The sequence below is a fragment of the Phyllopteryx taeniolatus genome, chromosome 1, assembly GCF_024500385.1.
Source record: "Phyllopteryx taeniolatus isolate TA_2022b chromosome 1, UOR_Ptae_1.2, whole genome shotgun sequence".
Lineage (NCBI taxonomy): Eukaryota > Metazoa > Chordata > Actinopteri > Syngnathiformes > Syngnathidae > Phyllopteryx > Phyllopteryx taeniolatus.
This window is the reverse complement of record NC_084502.1, coordinates 18,414,112-18,429,419: the sequence shown is the minus strand read 5'-3', so window position 1 is coordinate 18,429,419 and position 15,308 is coordinate 18,414,112. Positions and strand designations below refer to the sequence as shown.

Sequence of the window (15,308 nt, the reverse complement as noted above, 5' to 3'; positions counted from 1 at the left end):
AGACTGGACTGCCTGCAGTCCAGACCTGTCTCCCATTGAAAATGTGTGGCGTATTATGAAGAGTAAAATACGACAACGGAGACCCCGGACTGTTGAACAGCTAAAGCTGTGCATCAAGCAAGAATGGGAAAGAATTCCACCTACAAAGCTTCAACAATTAGTGTCCTCAGTTCCCAAACGTTTATTGAATGTCGATAAATGAAAAGGTGATGTAACGCAGTGGTAAACATGACCCTGTCCCAGCTTTTTTGGAATGTGTTGCAGCCATAAAATGCCAAGTTATTGATTATTTGCTAAAAACAATAAAGTTTATCAGTTTGAACATTAAATATCTTGTCTTTGTAGTGTATTCAATTAAATATAGGTCGAACATGATTTGCAAATCATTGTATTGTTTTTATTTATGTTTAACACAACGTCCCAACTTTATTGGAATTGGGGTTGCATATTGTATATTGTGTATAAATATATATTGAGAGAGAGAGAGAGACAGATGATGAGATGTCAGCATGACTGGTATTGAACACTGACATGCTGTACACATAAAAAGTCAGAAGGGCATCTTGAGAGTAAAAATGTTATTTGATTCATTTCATACACTGAATAAAGAAAAAGTCATGCCATGAAAAAATATGTAATAGGACTGTAGTTACTGTACCTGTGAGTGAAACTGCACTGCCAAAACTGTTGTATATATATATAGTATATAATATAGTAATAATTAACATTCTTTTGATCAATAGCTGTCACCGACGGCTGTTCTCCTTCTCCCAACATGTCACACACTGCCCCAGTTTTAGACAGGACATTGACTCCAAACTTTAACAGCATGTAGCAAAGACATTTGTTCATTGAGCAGAATTTAGATGTGCAGACGCTAATAATTAAAGTAAATCACTCAATGTAAGATTGAATTGAAACTGCCTGCTTTTCCAGTCCTCCAAACGCGGTAACAGCATGTCTGAATTTAGATCCCAAATACAGCATTGACGCCCTTCTCCTCCTCCTCCACCACAAGGACACTTCCCTCACTTGCACTCTGTGTTGGAGCTTTCTGAGCTTCTGCGTTGGCGTACCTACACCCCACATGTCCCCAAGAGGAACTGAACTGGAAGAATAAAAAGAGAGTACGCAATGAGGGTGGGAGGAGGTGATCCATCATTTGTTCTCTTCAAGGAGTAGCTTGCAGTGACTTCCACAGCAATATGAATGCAAAAGGTGTTTGTTTAAAAGACAAAATACAAAACACTCACATAACATCTCGGAGTGACCATGAATCAAGAGTGAAATGAAATTAATATTCAAAAGCAGTAGCAGTAGAGGATGATCCAATAATTCCATTAATCAATCATAATCCACTAGGGTATGGATCCAGAGGACAGTGCATAACCAAACAACGCCCGACAAAACTTGAAATTGATCGCAATTCTAAAGGTCAGCCTCAAAACGGGCCTTGAAACAGACTTGGTTCACACAGCATAATACCCAACAATAAGTTTGTGAAAATGATGGCCATTATTTATTAAATGCATATCCAACATTCATGTGATAATCACATCCTCTCTGGGTTCCTTTAGGTGAGGGGGATCGGATGATGGACTGTAACCCTGATGGCTCTGATCACCGAGCTCCCCTTCCAGGCTCCTATGACCCCATCGTAGAACGGGAGCTCAGGGCGCTGGGCTCTCGTCCCCCAGGGCCAAACATGGACCCCACAAACACATCCAGGCAAGCTCTTGGCAGTGGTCCTGCGGAGGGCCCCCTGCCTGTCCGTCACCTGGGTGTCGAGCCGCTGATCCGGGCGTCTCACGCTAACCTGGCGCGGCCTGTTCAGGGGTCAGAGGAAAGTGTTTCTGTCGGCAGCGACTACTACGGCAGCATGTTCAGCCTCTACCGGGGGAGAACATTCTCCATGCCCTTATAGAGGAGTCCGAACTATCTGCAACACAAATTTAAAAAGACGCTCGAGCCAAGACGCTCCACGTTAGCAGTTACTGTGGATTATTTTGTTTCATCGACTGTTTTGGTGCCACACTTTCCTTTGACTTGGTGTTGCTGTGAGTCCATCTAACTCTTACATGTTACAAAGGCACTGACATCTTTTATTGCACTGTGAGTGTACCTGCTGCACGTTTTTGTGAGTCTCACCTTTGGATGAACACTTTTTACACTTGCACTGGCATGCGTGGGATGCTGGCCTTGGGCAAGTTAATACTAGCATGAACACACATTTCTAATAGTGACTCATGGGTTTCCCCTTGAGGCATGGCTTTATTTTTTATTCGCCGTTGCGACTGGCAAATTGGAAGAACTTTTTTTCCTTCACTTAATTTAGATTAAATTTCTGACAGGTTCCTACAACATCCTACATGTGGCTACTTATAATTTTATTTCTGTGTCATTTGCACTTATTTGTTATATGTCCTGGAGATGAAAACTGCATATTATGACAAAAAAATGACACAGACAGACATTTCTTCCTTCCAAAGCTTCTGGCAAATCTACAGGAGCTCTAACTTCAAGCCTCATTTCCTTTGAACCCTCATCCCTCCAGGATTCAGAATGATGACGAACCACGTGAGGGTCTGCCCTCTGCACCCTCAAGATCTCCTCAGCAACCTCCCATCTTATGCACAAACCACCCCAAAGCCCCAAATCAAGGCCAGGATAAACATAGACCTCTAGATCATTTTTTTCAGCCTGAGACAGAGCAGGCATCAGACGTTAATGACACATTGGTGACCAAACTGGCTCATGCAGGGCCCAAGTGCTCTGATAAGGTCAATGCTTTTGAGGAGCGAAGAGCTAGTGTGGATCTACCAGCAGTTGGATCCATTTCAGAGTTGAATTACTATGGAAAGAGCAATGACGCCAAACAAAAGCGAGCAGCCTTCAAGCAACGAGCCTCCTCTTTGGAGGACAAGATGAGTTACTCACAGCGGGTTCAGGGCTACCAGAACAAGTTCAGTGAAGAACTGGAAAGGCTCAAAAAGCTTGTTGGCAGCGCAGGCATGAGAAAGGCATATTCGACTGAGCAGCTGTTGACAGGCAAGTTAGAGCCAATTGCCCCTCAAGTGGTTAAAAAGCTGGAGAAGCTGAAAACCTTGAGTAAAGTTCCTGAAAAAGATAAGCTGAGCCCAAAGATAAACCCAGAGCATTACTCATCACAAGGAAGAACTGGGAATATTAGAGTTACCATGGAGACAGCACTAGTTCACCAGTTGCCAGGGAAACCATTGCCAACAGCCACAAAGACCAGACTCACCAGGTTTGGAGGGAATAATCACTACTGAGGAATGTGTTAAGGGAAGGCTTAAACTATAAAATGACTCTATCCTTTTTGTGTTTGAATGCAGGAAAACCACACAGAACTCTCCAAACACTCTGCTTATCACCTCACCAGAACACCAATCTCCCTTAAGCAAGGAAAAGGACAGATCCCCCAGTCCCAAGGGGAAAAGTGTGTCACCGGTCACAGTGAGGGAATCCGAGTCACAGTATTCAAACAAGCCTCCTAGGCTCACCCCGTCACCAACACCTTCCATCAGCCCTCTTCTAAAGAGGAGGAAGGCAGAGAAAGTGGCCATTCCTGCCATCCTGGTGGAGGATGAAACCATAAAGAATGAAGGTGATCCAGTCCAAATGCAGATGAATGAAGAGAATAGTGGCTCTGCAGAAGGTACTGTAAATGTCTACTTTGTGACCACTGGTGTGAGTTAAGATTATTTTTCTATCCTTGATTATTATTATCATCATTATTTTAAATGTCCGTGTATATGCCAATATTTGAAGCCAGATCTAAATACAAGAAAGTAATTTGAAGAACAATTGGTTAAAGAAGGTAAAGGTAAAAATAGAAGTGATTAAAAGAGGAGATTGAGGTACTGTACATGAGCGCACCGGACCTACATTATCTGACTTTAGTGACAGGCCTGCTAGAGCCCAGCTACCGCTCATTGCAGGGGCGGTTACCATGGCAACCCATTCATAGTTCAAAACCTGAGAATGAACCGCAGGCCGGGCGGGACTGAGAAACCTTAGATTAAGAGAAAACTCTTAACCAAATGTGTTTATATCGTGTATCCTCTCTGGTCATGCATGATGCAGTTTTGTCCACAAATGCAAATCATCAGCAGCTGTGTTCCCATATTAGGCCAGTGAGTCCACCTTGCTGGAGTATTTTTAGCCACCCTCCCTCTTCTTCTGAGTAAATGCACTCTGCCTTGTGTCCTTGTTTGAGCTTTTTATCTCGCTTGATGTTCTCCAGGCAGCATGAGCGAAAATGATTTGCAGGAAGCACATGGCTCAACAGCTTTTCTTCCAAGCTCCTGCACACAAAATCACTGGGGTTTAGAATTAAGGCATTTCTTACTCTCCATTTTCTGATTGGAGATCAATATAATTTGTACAAGAGTCAGCGGGAGTGCGGGCGTCAGGATGCCGGGAACATCAGAGGTTTTATTTACAGGAAGCAGGCCAAGATGTGTGCAGCAGCTTTTTAAGAGTTGGCAGGTTTACATTAAGACCCCAAGTAGTATTTATCCCCTGCAAACATGACTCGTAAAGTTGACTCTTGGTAGGTTGTTGCATTTCATTTGGATTTGAATTGGCCTACTTTATTTTTAAACTGTTTAAACAGCTATAATGTAAACCTTTCAATGGACAGGGACAAACAAGTTCTGATCCGCTATGGACTTCATCAGCTTCACAGTTCTACGGTTGGGGGTTTGACTCTGTGGATTTCCTGTTTGTTGTTCCTGTGTGTCCATGTTCTCCCTGCACTTGCGTGGGGTTTACCAGTGTACTCCGATTTCCTTCCGCATTCCAAATATGCATGTTTGGAAAATTTTCCTTAGGTGTCAACGTGAGAGGGAATGGTTGTTTGTCTATGTTTGTCTACATGTGCCCGATCATCAGTCCGTGATGTACCCCGCCTTTCGCTTGAAGCCAGCTAGGTAAGGCTGCAGCCCACTTGCAACCCCAATGAAGATAAGTAGCACAGAAAACAGATGCATGGTTTGAGTTACAATCCCAATTTTTTTTGTCTCTTATGTTTCCCAGTTAGATGCTTATGACAGTATGAGCAAATATATATGCATAGAATCAAATATCCAACCCTCAATTTCGAATCAGGCTTTAATCATATGTGGATAAAAATCAGATATAGATTAGATTATCTGACAATACGACTGCAGTGTATGACAGCTCGGCAGAGATGGGGAGGATTTGACTCAAATGACTCGAGTCGACTCAACTCAAATGACTCGAGTCGACTCGACCCGTTTCATGACTTGCGACTTGTTTGCCAAATACTTCAGAAAGACTTGATTTGACTTTGACTTGGTAGCCAAGAGACTTCACTTGACTTTGACTTGAACTACATGACTTGACAAGTCATCTTGTTTAGAGTTGGAAATCCACATTTTAATTGTAACAGTATGCGTACAGTATGCGTTTTTTATTATTATTATTATTTTTTTAAGTAAGAAACTTTTGGGGGGTCATTCGCACCAACCTGGCAACACAGTCTGCGTTGTTGCACACTTGCCAGTTTGACATAGCCACCTGCATGAACAACAATGGAAGGAGCGCCAAAGATGATAATATTTGGATTCAAGGATTATGTTGTCAACGAATTTTGCGAAAATAGGATTGCAACCTGCATGGCTTGCAACTGGTGCGTTAAAGTATGGGGTGCCGTTTCTAAAGCTGCTCACGCCAAAAATAGCAACATTTGGTCACATTTAGCCTCAAAATGTGTTTGAAAAACTGGTGTGAATTTTCGAGTCACTTTTAGAACAATATTTGTTAACTTTATAGTTAAATCCAAATATTAAATGTTACACCTAAATCTCAAATCAAAATTTTAAATACATATTTAAATGTTAACTATATATCTAAATATAAATCTTGTTTTTATGTTATGTAAATGTTAAATATATATATATATATATATATATATATATATATATATATATATATAGAGAGAGAGAGAGAGAGAGAGAGAGAGAGAGAGAGAGAGAGAGAGAGCATTGGAATTGGTTACAGGCGCATATCTAAGCTTCTGAACTTCTGAATAAGTGAGTGGCCCCACACCCAGCGAAAGAGTCCCAGAGGTGTGTGCCTGCAGACACATGTAAGTGAATTGACACCGTTTCACATGCACAAAGACTGACAGAAATGTCCTGTAATTGCTTCAGGCACACACCCCTGGGACTCTTTCGCTGGGCGTGGGGCCACTCATTGATTACGACAAATAACTCATGAATATGCGAATTGCTTGGGTATCCCCTCACTCACACTCTCGTGCTATAGATTTATATAATTTACATAGTCAATCCCACCACACTTCAGTTGTACAGCCGGGTTCACGACCCTTGTCCTGCATGCTTCTTCTCCTGTCCTGTTCTATCTTGTCCTGTCCTTCCCTCACAGGGTATTGCACTACAGCGCTATACAACACTCATATCTCATGTTTCATTGTTGTAGATATGTAATGATTTACTTTTCTCATCCTGTTTACAATTAATGCTTTGTTGTTTGTCTTCATTTCGCTCTCCCCTCTAGAAACTTTGTTCTGTTCGACTGATCGACTGATTATCAACAAACATCAATTATAATACTAAGAAACCACAGCGGCAGCGACTTGCGGAAATAAATGGGAATTTGGGAATTTGATGTTGTTGCAGTTAATTTGTTTCAATTCTAGCCAAGAATAATACTCCTCATTGTGGTGGAACCAATTGATGAAGTATTGTAATTTGCTAGCTAAATAATAGTGTTTAAAGTCGGGAGCATTTCGGCCTCCCTCCTGTTTACTTTTCTGAAGAGTGGATAAGCTAATTCTATTTTTCTTATTTTTTGAATAAAAATGTATTACAGCAGAATCTAATGTTTGGAACCATTTAAATGTAGTCTTAAATGGAATCATTGAGAATAAATAACTTATTTGAGGTAAGGTTTTCCTTTTTATTGTGGCTATTCTCCCCAGTAGTGATATAGGCAAGTTATTCCAGTGTCTTAAATCAGATGAGATTTTTTCCAGAAGTGGTGTGTAATTTAGATGGCTCAGCTCTGTGAGTTTTGGTGAAATATGAATATCCAAATACTTAATGTTTCCTATAAGAATAGGGTAATCTGGGATTTTATCTGCAGGAGTCCATGAGTTTGCTGTTATTGGGAGTATAGTTGATTTTGTCCAGTTGATAGAGTAATCTGATATTTGTGAAAATGTTTTAATGAGATTGAAGACTACCTGAAGAGAATACTTGAGTTCCTGTAAATAAAGAAGAATATCATCAGCATACAGATTGATTTTGTGTTCTGTCACTAGCGAGCAGATACCTTTAATATTAGCATTCTGATGCATAGCGGCAGCAAGAGTTTCGATGAATATTGCAAATAGCATTGGTGAGAGTGGACATCCTTATCACGTTCCTCTTTGTAAAGTAAAACTTTGTGAAGTAATCCTATTTGTGGTGACTGTCACTTTCAGCGACTTTGTATAATGTTGCTATCCAATGTATAAATGAATCTCCAAAGCCAAATTTGCGAAGTACTGCAAACAGGAAAGCCCAGTTAAATTTATCGATAGCTTTCTCTGCGTCAAGTGACATGATGATTGAATTTAGATTTTTACGCTGTGACATGCTTATTAAATTTAACAGATGTCTGACATTATTTGTGGAACTTCTACCTTTAATGAAGCCTGTCTGGTCATGGAGGATTATTGACGGCAGTACCTTTTCAAGTCTCGCTGCAAGGGCTTGAGAGATAATCTTGATATCCACATTAATCAGTGATAAGGGCTGATAATTAGCCGGGAGAGTGGGTCTTTACCTGACTTTAGTAATAATTTAATTGAAGCTGTGTTCATATGGCTACTAATTTGACCTTTATCGTTCATCTCCTTGACTGTTCTGAAAAATAGAGGCGCTTGTATTGGCCAGAAATGTTTAATGAATTCAATGGAGATTCTGTCCGGGCCAGGTGCTCGTCCCGATTGCATATTTTTTAATGCGTTATATAATTCTGTCTCGGCACGGTGGACATATATATCATCATAGTGGACAACTCCCCTGCGTCTGATATCTTCCATCCCGATAACGCAGTGAGTCATTTTTGTTGGAGAGGAGGTGTCTTTTTATTTATTTATTTTTATTTTTATAGAATACTTATGCACACATTACAGGACAATTAGGGTAGAATAGTATGGGACAAGGGGCTATTACAGAACAAATAAACAAAAGAGAGAGAGTTGTGCTAAGGGGTGTTGAATTTGTTGGGGTGAGAAAAGGAAACAGTTAAGAATTCATCTGGGGGGAAAAAATAGAGAATGATGTGTGGGCCGGCACGGTGAACGACTGGTTAGCACATCTGCCTCACAGTTCTGGGGAGTGGGGTTCAAATCCCGGCCCCGCCTGTGTGGAGTTTGCATGTGGGTCTGGGTGGGTTTTCTCCGGGCACTCAGGTTTCCTCCCACATCCCAAAAATATGCGTGATAGGTCGATTGAAGACTTTAAATTGCCCATAGGTGTGAATGTGAGTGCGAATGTTTGTTTGTTTCTATGTGCCCTGCAATTGGCTGGCGACCGGTTCAGGGTGTACCCTGCATCCTGCCCGAAGATAGCTGGGAGAGGCTCCAGCAGCCCGCAACCCTAGTGAGCGGTAAAGCGGTAAAGAAGATGGATGGATGGATGGATTTAATTCTGTGATATTAAAGGAACATTAAGGCTGTCTTTAATTTGTGTATCTAATTGAGGAATGTTTAGATCCTTAATAAAATTTTCCATTTCTTTTTGGTCTGGGTTGTTCAAAGATGCATATAAGCTGCTATGATAATTGTAAAATATTTGATTTATTTCTACCGGTGACTGTGTATAGTTGCCGTTTGAATCTTGGATGGCTGTAATTAATGACTTTTCTTTTTTGCACTGAAGGAATTTTCCTGTTTTATTATTGTACTCAAAGTTAGTACAAAGTTAGTCTTAATTGTTGTAGAAAATCTGTTATTTTTGATAAGGTAACGTCTAATTGATGTTTAGCCTTTTGAAGTTGGTTTCTAAGCGTATCTGTCGGATTAATTGCATATTCTTCTGTGATGTGTTTAATTTTTTCCTCAATTCCATTTTCCAATTTTTTTTCTTGTTTTTTCTTATACGAAGAGTATGATATGATTTGACCTCTCAATACAGCTTTCCCTCAGCAGAGATGGGGATATGGTTGGGGAATCGTTGAATTCCAACACCATTCCTTCCTCACGAAATAATCAAAATCCGGGTCCTTCAATAGGGACGTGTTGAAGCGCCATGTTGGTGTCCCAAACTTGACTCAATTTTTAGATTGAGAGAAACTGGTGCATGGTAGCAGATGATGATTGGATGTATATTGGAGGTAAATCTTTGAGCTGCTGAATTGTTTGGAAAAAAAAAAAATCTATTCTCGAGAATAGATGAACCGATGAGTAAAATGTGTATTCTCTTTTTGTACGGTTTTTCAGCCTCCATATATCAACAAGACCAAAGTCGTCCATATACTGCTCTAGTATATTGGGGCATTGTGGCTGATTGCTATTTTTGAGATTTAAGCCATCCATTAGGATTTAGTGTAAGGTTAAAATCACCTCCCATGATAATTGTAGAATTGGCTGAAAGTGTGAAAAGAAAATGTGAAAAAAGGCTGGCTCATCTTTATTAGGAGCGTATACATTGACAATTGTGTGAAGTTTGTTAAATATTGTAGCCTGTATAATTATGTATCGGCCTTCTGTGTCTGCTACTGTACTATTTATTGTAAAAAGTAGTCTTTTATGGACTGGTATTGAGACTCCTCTTTGTCTACTGTTATAAAAGGCCGAGATAGCCTAAGTGAAATTCGATCAAGACATTTTTCTTCTGACTCTATAAGGTGCGTTTCTTGTAATAGGAGGAGGTCTGTTTAGTGATATAATCCATAATCTTAATTCTCTTTGCCTGCGATCGAATGCCTTTGACATTCCATGACACAAAAGTGTGACATATAATGGGTGCGTGTATAGTAATTTTAAATGGTATGTATTATTTGTTGTTGTTGTTTTGACAGTTGTTGGGATATTTTTTGGTATTGTGTTGACAAATGTTATTTAGAGAGGGTGATACAGATGCTATATTTAAGTACAGCAAAGCCAGGGTCAATAGAAGGGTAACGAACAAACACTGAACATAGAAAACAAACAGTGACAAGGGGATAATATGGTGTGTGGTGGTTGTTTGTAGTGCACAAGAGTTTTCAGTGTGTTTAGTGTGTGTGGAAACAAGCTGAGCAGGAAAGCAGATGGATAGGAGTGAGAATTCATGCTGGTGGCTTGCGTGATTCCATTTTTTGTCTTTTTATCTAAGCAAAAGTGGAAAAAAACGACACAAGCTACAATACACTTGACAATTCATAACGACAACGGATCAAAAGAAGTACTTAGCTAGAAGAGCCAGGGTGTGACGTTGGCATCACGAAACAGTTGGTTGTCGACATATAGCTTATCGACAACTCGCCACGCTTGTTTTCGTTTCTCACGGTGATTCTTCATCAACGGGTACAAGATTTTACACCTCTCGTTGATTTCCTTGGGGAACTGGTCGTTCATTCCAAACGAAGTTCAGTTTAATTGAGTTTGAAATACAACTTTAAAACAATTCAGTGCAATAAATTCAGAATCTCAGCTGTTGTTCGTTTAACTTTTATAAGGTGTGGATACGTTTTTTTTTTTTATTATGATCTAAGGGTAAAAACATTTTTGAAATTTTTTTCATTACCACCCCAATATATGTTGCAACTGGAGCAAGATTGTGACTTGACTTGCGACTTGCTGAAATCAAGTAATGGCTTGACTCAACTTGCTTGAAATTTAGTGGCGACTCAACTTGATTTTTTTTCCCCACAATGACTTGGGACCTGCTTGAGACTTGAAGGTTATGACTTGAGACTTGCACATGTGTGACTTACTCCCACCTCTGCAGCTCAGATACGCCCTGTCATTGTGAGCCGTTTGATGATACAGTAATGGACAAACTGTGTGACGTACCCAAACAATGCATTTGCAGTAAATAAAAAGAACAGCAAACCCTAGTAGGTGCCATGAATCCATTCATTCATTTTCTACACAATTTATCCTCTTCAGGGTCACGTACGGGTGAGCTGGAGCCTATCCCAGATGACCTCAGGCCAAAGGTGGACTACATACATAGGCTACTGTGAGGCAAAACAATGACTCACTCACATACACACAGTTGTTTAGTGGCAACCAAACCCAAGTCGGTCAAAATAAATGCTGTGCGATGTTTAGTATAATGTTTATTTTACTGGTTGTCACTGCATGGTTTTGTCACTTCTGTTTCTGTACCATAGTGTAGCTGTTTACCTAGGTTTTGGCATGTGGGTTGTTTCTTGTGTTAAGCACAAGGAACTGATGAGGTTCATTTCAAAGTATCTGTATGGACACTGTCTGAAAGAGGCACTAAGTCAGTATTAGGCGTTTATAATCAGTCATGTAACCAAGCTAAATGAGGCCCCACTGTCAGGTTCGGGTTTTCAAGGTGTTGGAGGCAAGAAAGTGGAGGACCCAATTGCAGGGAAGCAGGGAGGCAAGGCAGGAGTGCTGGAATTTCAAAAAAGGATTTATTTACAAAAACAAAGATGGCAAACAAGGAACATGGAAAATCTAAATACTTCAAAGTCCAAAATATATAATCAAAGTAACAGAAACATGGAAACCAAATTACTGACCACTAATTAACATGACAGGATATGGAAACATGGGCTAAGACAAACGACATTTGAGAAATGACAATGCAGCAACAGAAAATAAAGCAGGGAACTAAATACAAACAAATTGACGAGACAACGAGGAACACCCGGACAAGACACGAGTAGCTGAAGGGAGCTGATTGGTCGACACAAGGTAGAGGGTTGATGAGAACAGGTGGACACAATAACCAAACGGGCACACAAGACATGAACAACATGGAATGCAGGAAAACATGATACAAAAATAAATATAATCTAAACTAAAATGAAACAAAACTAATTATAAAGTAAAACAAAGACCATGACGCCCACTGTTTTGGCCCAGATGAGCTTCAACAGAGCATGTGAAATTAAGTGAGAGTACCAGTGTTGCTCCATCCAGCTCTCAATGTATTTTGACGCAAAGGTCCAGACAGAGCGTCTGCTCTGGAGGACTCTGGGAATCAGCGAGTTAATGAGTCAGGCAATATGGGATTCATTCATTATCTGCTGTGTGCACTGTGCAAATCACTATGCCGCCTCTGCCTATTTCAAAACTTTAACCAAAGAAAAGTAGACAGCTTGTTCCATTCCAGAGGTTTAACAGGCCTTGTTGGTGATTTCATATTTACAAACTGATTAGCACAAAATTGATCAAATTAACAAAGTGTGGCTTTTTCATGAAACCTGTTTGAGAAGAGCAGAATGCTTGAAATTCAAATAAGATTCGCAATAGGCATCCCCTACTCTTGCAGAGGAAAGAGGGAGAGTAGTCAGAGCTCCAGAAGTAAGAAGCACCGCCCACTACTCAGATGAGAAGTACCTGCGTCCACAGGAAGGGGTGATGGAACTCCATGGAGGTGCATCTGCTCAGACTAAAAGTGTCCATTTCAAGGAACCTCCCTCCTTCCAGGTAGGGGACTTGCAAAGCAGACATAATCATCCAGCAAAATGATCATCCATCATCCAATCAATGATATGTTTTAAAAAGGTGAGGCCATGTGACCAAGCAGTCATGGAGGGCCAAGATGTTGTCATCTCAGTAAAAGTCACTGGGCAGCCCAAACCGATGGTTTACTGGTGATACATTTTACCAACACATTGGCCAGACATTACCTCATGCTCTGTTTAATTACCTTCCACTGACCACATCACTGTGTTTTTCTCACCCAGGCAAAAGGACAAGGTCCCTGTGAAGACAGCTAAACGCTTCTCCTTGAGGCAGACGGAGGATGGGGCCAGTGAGATCAGAATCATCTCAGCACAGAGGTCTGATGCAGGGCTCTATGCCTGTAAGCTTATTAATGTGTGCGGAACAAAGCAGGAGGAATGCAAAGTTGAGGTCAAAGGTGAGTGATTAACAAAAAAACTGTTTCATGACTGTGTGACCAATTCATCTGTGTAGATTCTCAACCATCCAGGTCACACAACAAAAACATTTAATCAAGGTTGTTGAAGACGTTTCAACTTTCATGCAAAAGGCTTCGTCAGTTCTAAAATTTAGCTGAGGAGTCGTATTTATGTCTCTCGTGGGTGTGTACTCTGGTACTGTCCGATGTACTCTATACAGTACATGAGGGTTGTTGTTGCCAGGTGTGGCAGATGAATGACCGATTTTCTTAACAACCGATTATTCTCCTGACGGGTGGCAAAATGGTCACATTTCCCTATTCTGTGAGACACCTGTTGGGGAGAGATGTCACTGATCCAAAAAGTCTTGTTGGTGGCCACTTTTTCCATCTCTCGACATTTCACCCCTAAAGATTGTCTCACTCCATGCGAAAAGTCAAATCCTTTTCTGTGGATTCATATCATCATCAGTTATTGATCGTGGTTTGCTCTACATCATATATGACACATGGAAAGTAATATGCACGTATCAATACTAACTGAAAAATGTAAAATGGATAATAATACCAACAGTGTATAGTACCTGTGTTTATGTGCATTTTTATTGATCAACAGCTGCAACAAAGACCTTCCTGAAAATTATCCGAGAGGTCAAAGATTTGATGGTGCAGGCCGGTGAGTCGGCCAGGTTTGAATGTCACATCACAGGACCTCCAGACGTCGATGTGGATTGGCTGTCCAATGGGAAACTGATCCAGCCGGCGCTGCTTAACTGCAAGATGCACTTTGATGGCCGGAGGCAAGTTCATTCATTTCCTTTTTTTTTCTCCTTAAAATCCCACCAGCCTTGTTTATGTTTTCTCCAGTCTTGAATGAAGTACCTGAAAGTGATATTTGGGTAAAAGTACAAGTGGTTGGTGGATAACTACACGGTGTAGTGTTAGAAATGGGCCGGTTATTACCACTAAACTTGCAATTGTGCCGAATAGCCACTGATGGAATGACGGCACTCAATATTTATATAGTGGGGGAGGGCCGATTCATGCCAGAAAGCCCAAGTGTCTACGTGGGCTTGTTTTTCCATCCATCCATTTTCTTCCATTTCTCCGGGTCGGGTCGCGGGGACAGTAGCTTAAGCAAGGGAAGCCCAGAGTTCCCTCTCCCCAGCCACTTCATCCAGCTCTTCCGGGGGGATCCCAAGGCGTTCCCAGGCCAGCCGGGAGAAGTAGTCTCTCCAGCGTGTCCTGGGTCCTTCCCAGGGTCTCCTCCCAGATGACTGAAATGGTGAAAACCATTTTAATGCTATATCTCAACAATTCATATTTAATGTATTTAGAAACAAAACAAGGAAATTACTTTACAGACCCTTTAAATATAGTAACAAAAGATTTGTATTCCGTTACTTTACACGTCTATTTTCCTTTTTGATGCCATGTTTTCTCTCAGATGTCGCCTGCTGCTGAATTCCGTGCACGAAGACGACAGTGGGACGTACACTTGTAAATTGAGCACGGCTAAAGGTGAACAACAGACCCAATTGTTGTAATTCATGATGCTGATGATGAGAAAATAAAAGCATTTCATGTTATATTTAGATGAGTTGACCTCCAGTGCAAACCTAAAAGTGACTCCCTCCAAGGAGCCATTGTTCACACGCAAGCTGGACGTCCTCGAGGTCATCGCAGGTCGCACGGCCCGCTTAGACTGCAAGGTGAGCGGGTCACCGGCGCCACAAGTCACCTGGATGCACTTTGGTAGGGAAGCTCTCTACTGACTTGCTGCGGTTTTCTATGTAGCGTTCACACGTTCTTCCAAGGAATACCATGTTTCTCTTCTCCATGCCTTCAGAGTCAAGAGTGGAGGAGAGCGACAATGTTTGCATTCTCATAGAGGGGGGCCGCCACTCGCTTGTCATTGCCAACGTCAGCAGCGAAACAGAGGGCTTCTACACAGCCGTGGCTCAGAACATTCACGGGAAGTCTGAATGCACTGCTGAGCTTTACATACAAGAACACAGGGCCACTGTCTCTTCTCACATGTAAGACGTCAGGATCAAGTACTTTACGTTACATGAAAAAGTAGAAAATAATCAGACTTTTTTTGTTGTCACCTAAACATCCATCCATTTTCTGAGCCGCTTCTCCTCACTAGGGTCGCAGGCGTGCCGGAGCCTATTCCAGCTATCATCGGGCAGGAGGCGG

At 41.3% G+C, this 15,308-nt stretch overlaps 1 protein-coding gene across 13 annotated transcripts in view; it reads left to right on the top strand.

Moving 5' to 3' along the window:
• Positions 1-15,308, top strand: part of spega (striated muscle enriched protein kinase a) — a 60,788-nt gene that overhangs the window by 24,702 nt on the left and 20,778 nt on the right. For 11 of the 13 annotated variants that reach the window (XR_009789112.1, XR_009789111.1, XM_061777387.1 and 8 more), the window contains 10 exons: positions 1,578-1,728; positions 2,555-3,268; positions 3,357-3,679; positions 12,513-12,670; positions 12,749-12,837; positions 12,931-13,106; positions 13,723-13,906; positions 14,554-14,627; positions 14,703-14,861; positions 14,956-15,145. Coding sequence is in view for 11 of the 13 variants with exons in the window: in XM_061777387.1 (XP_061633371.1) it covers positions 1,578-1,728; positions 2,555-3,268; positions 3,357-3,679; positions 12,513-12,670; positions 12,749-12,837; positions 12,931-13,106; positions 13,723-13,906; positions 14,554-14,627; positions 14,703-14,861; positions 14,956-15,145 (2,218 nt within the window). In the remaining 2 variants the exon portion in view is untranslated. Of the gene's footprint in view, positions 1-1,577; positions 1,729-2,554; positions 3,269-3,356; positions 3,680-9,483; positions 11,226-12,512; positions 12,671-12,748; positions 12,838-12,930; positions 13,107-13,722; positions 13,907-14,553; positions 14,628-14,702; positions 14,862-14,955; positions 15,146-15,308 lie in introns of those variants that run through there. The other 2 variants (XM_061777451.1, XM_061777469.1) reach the window with 2 other exon arrangements.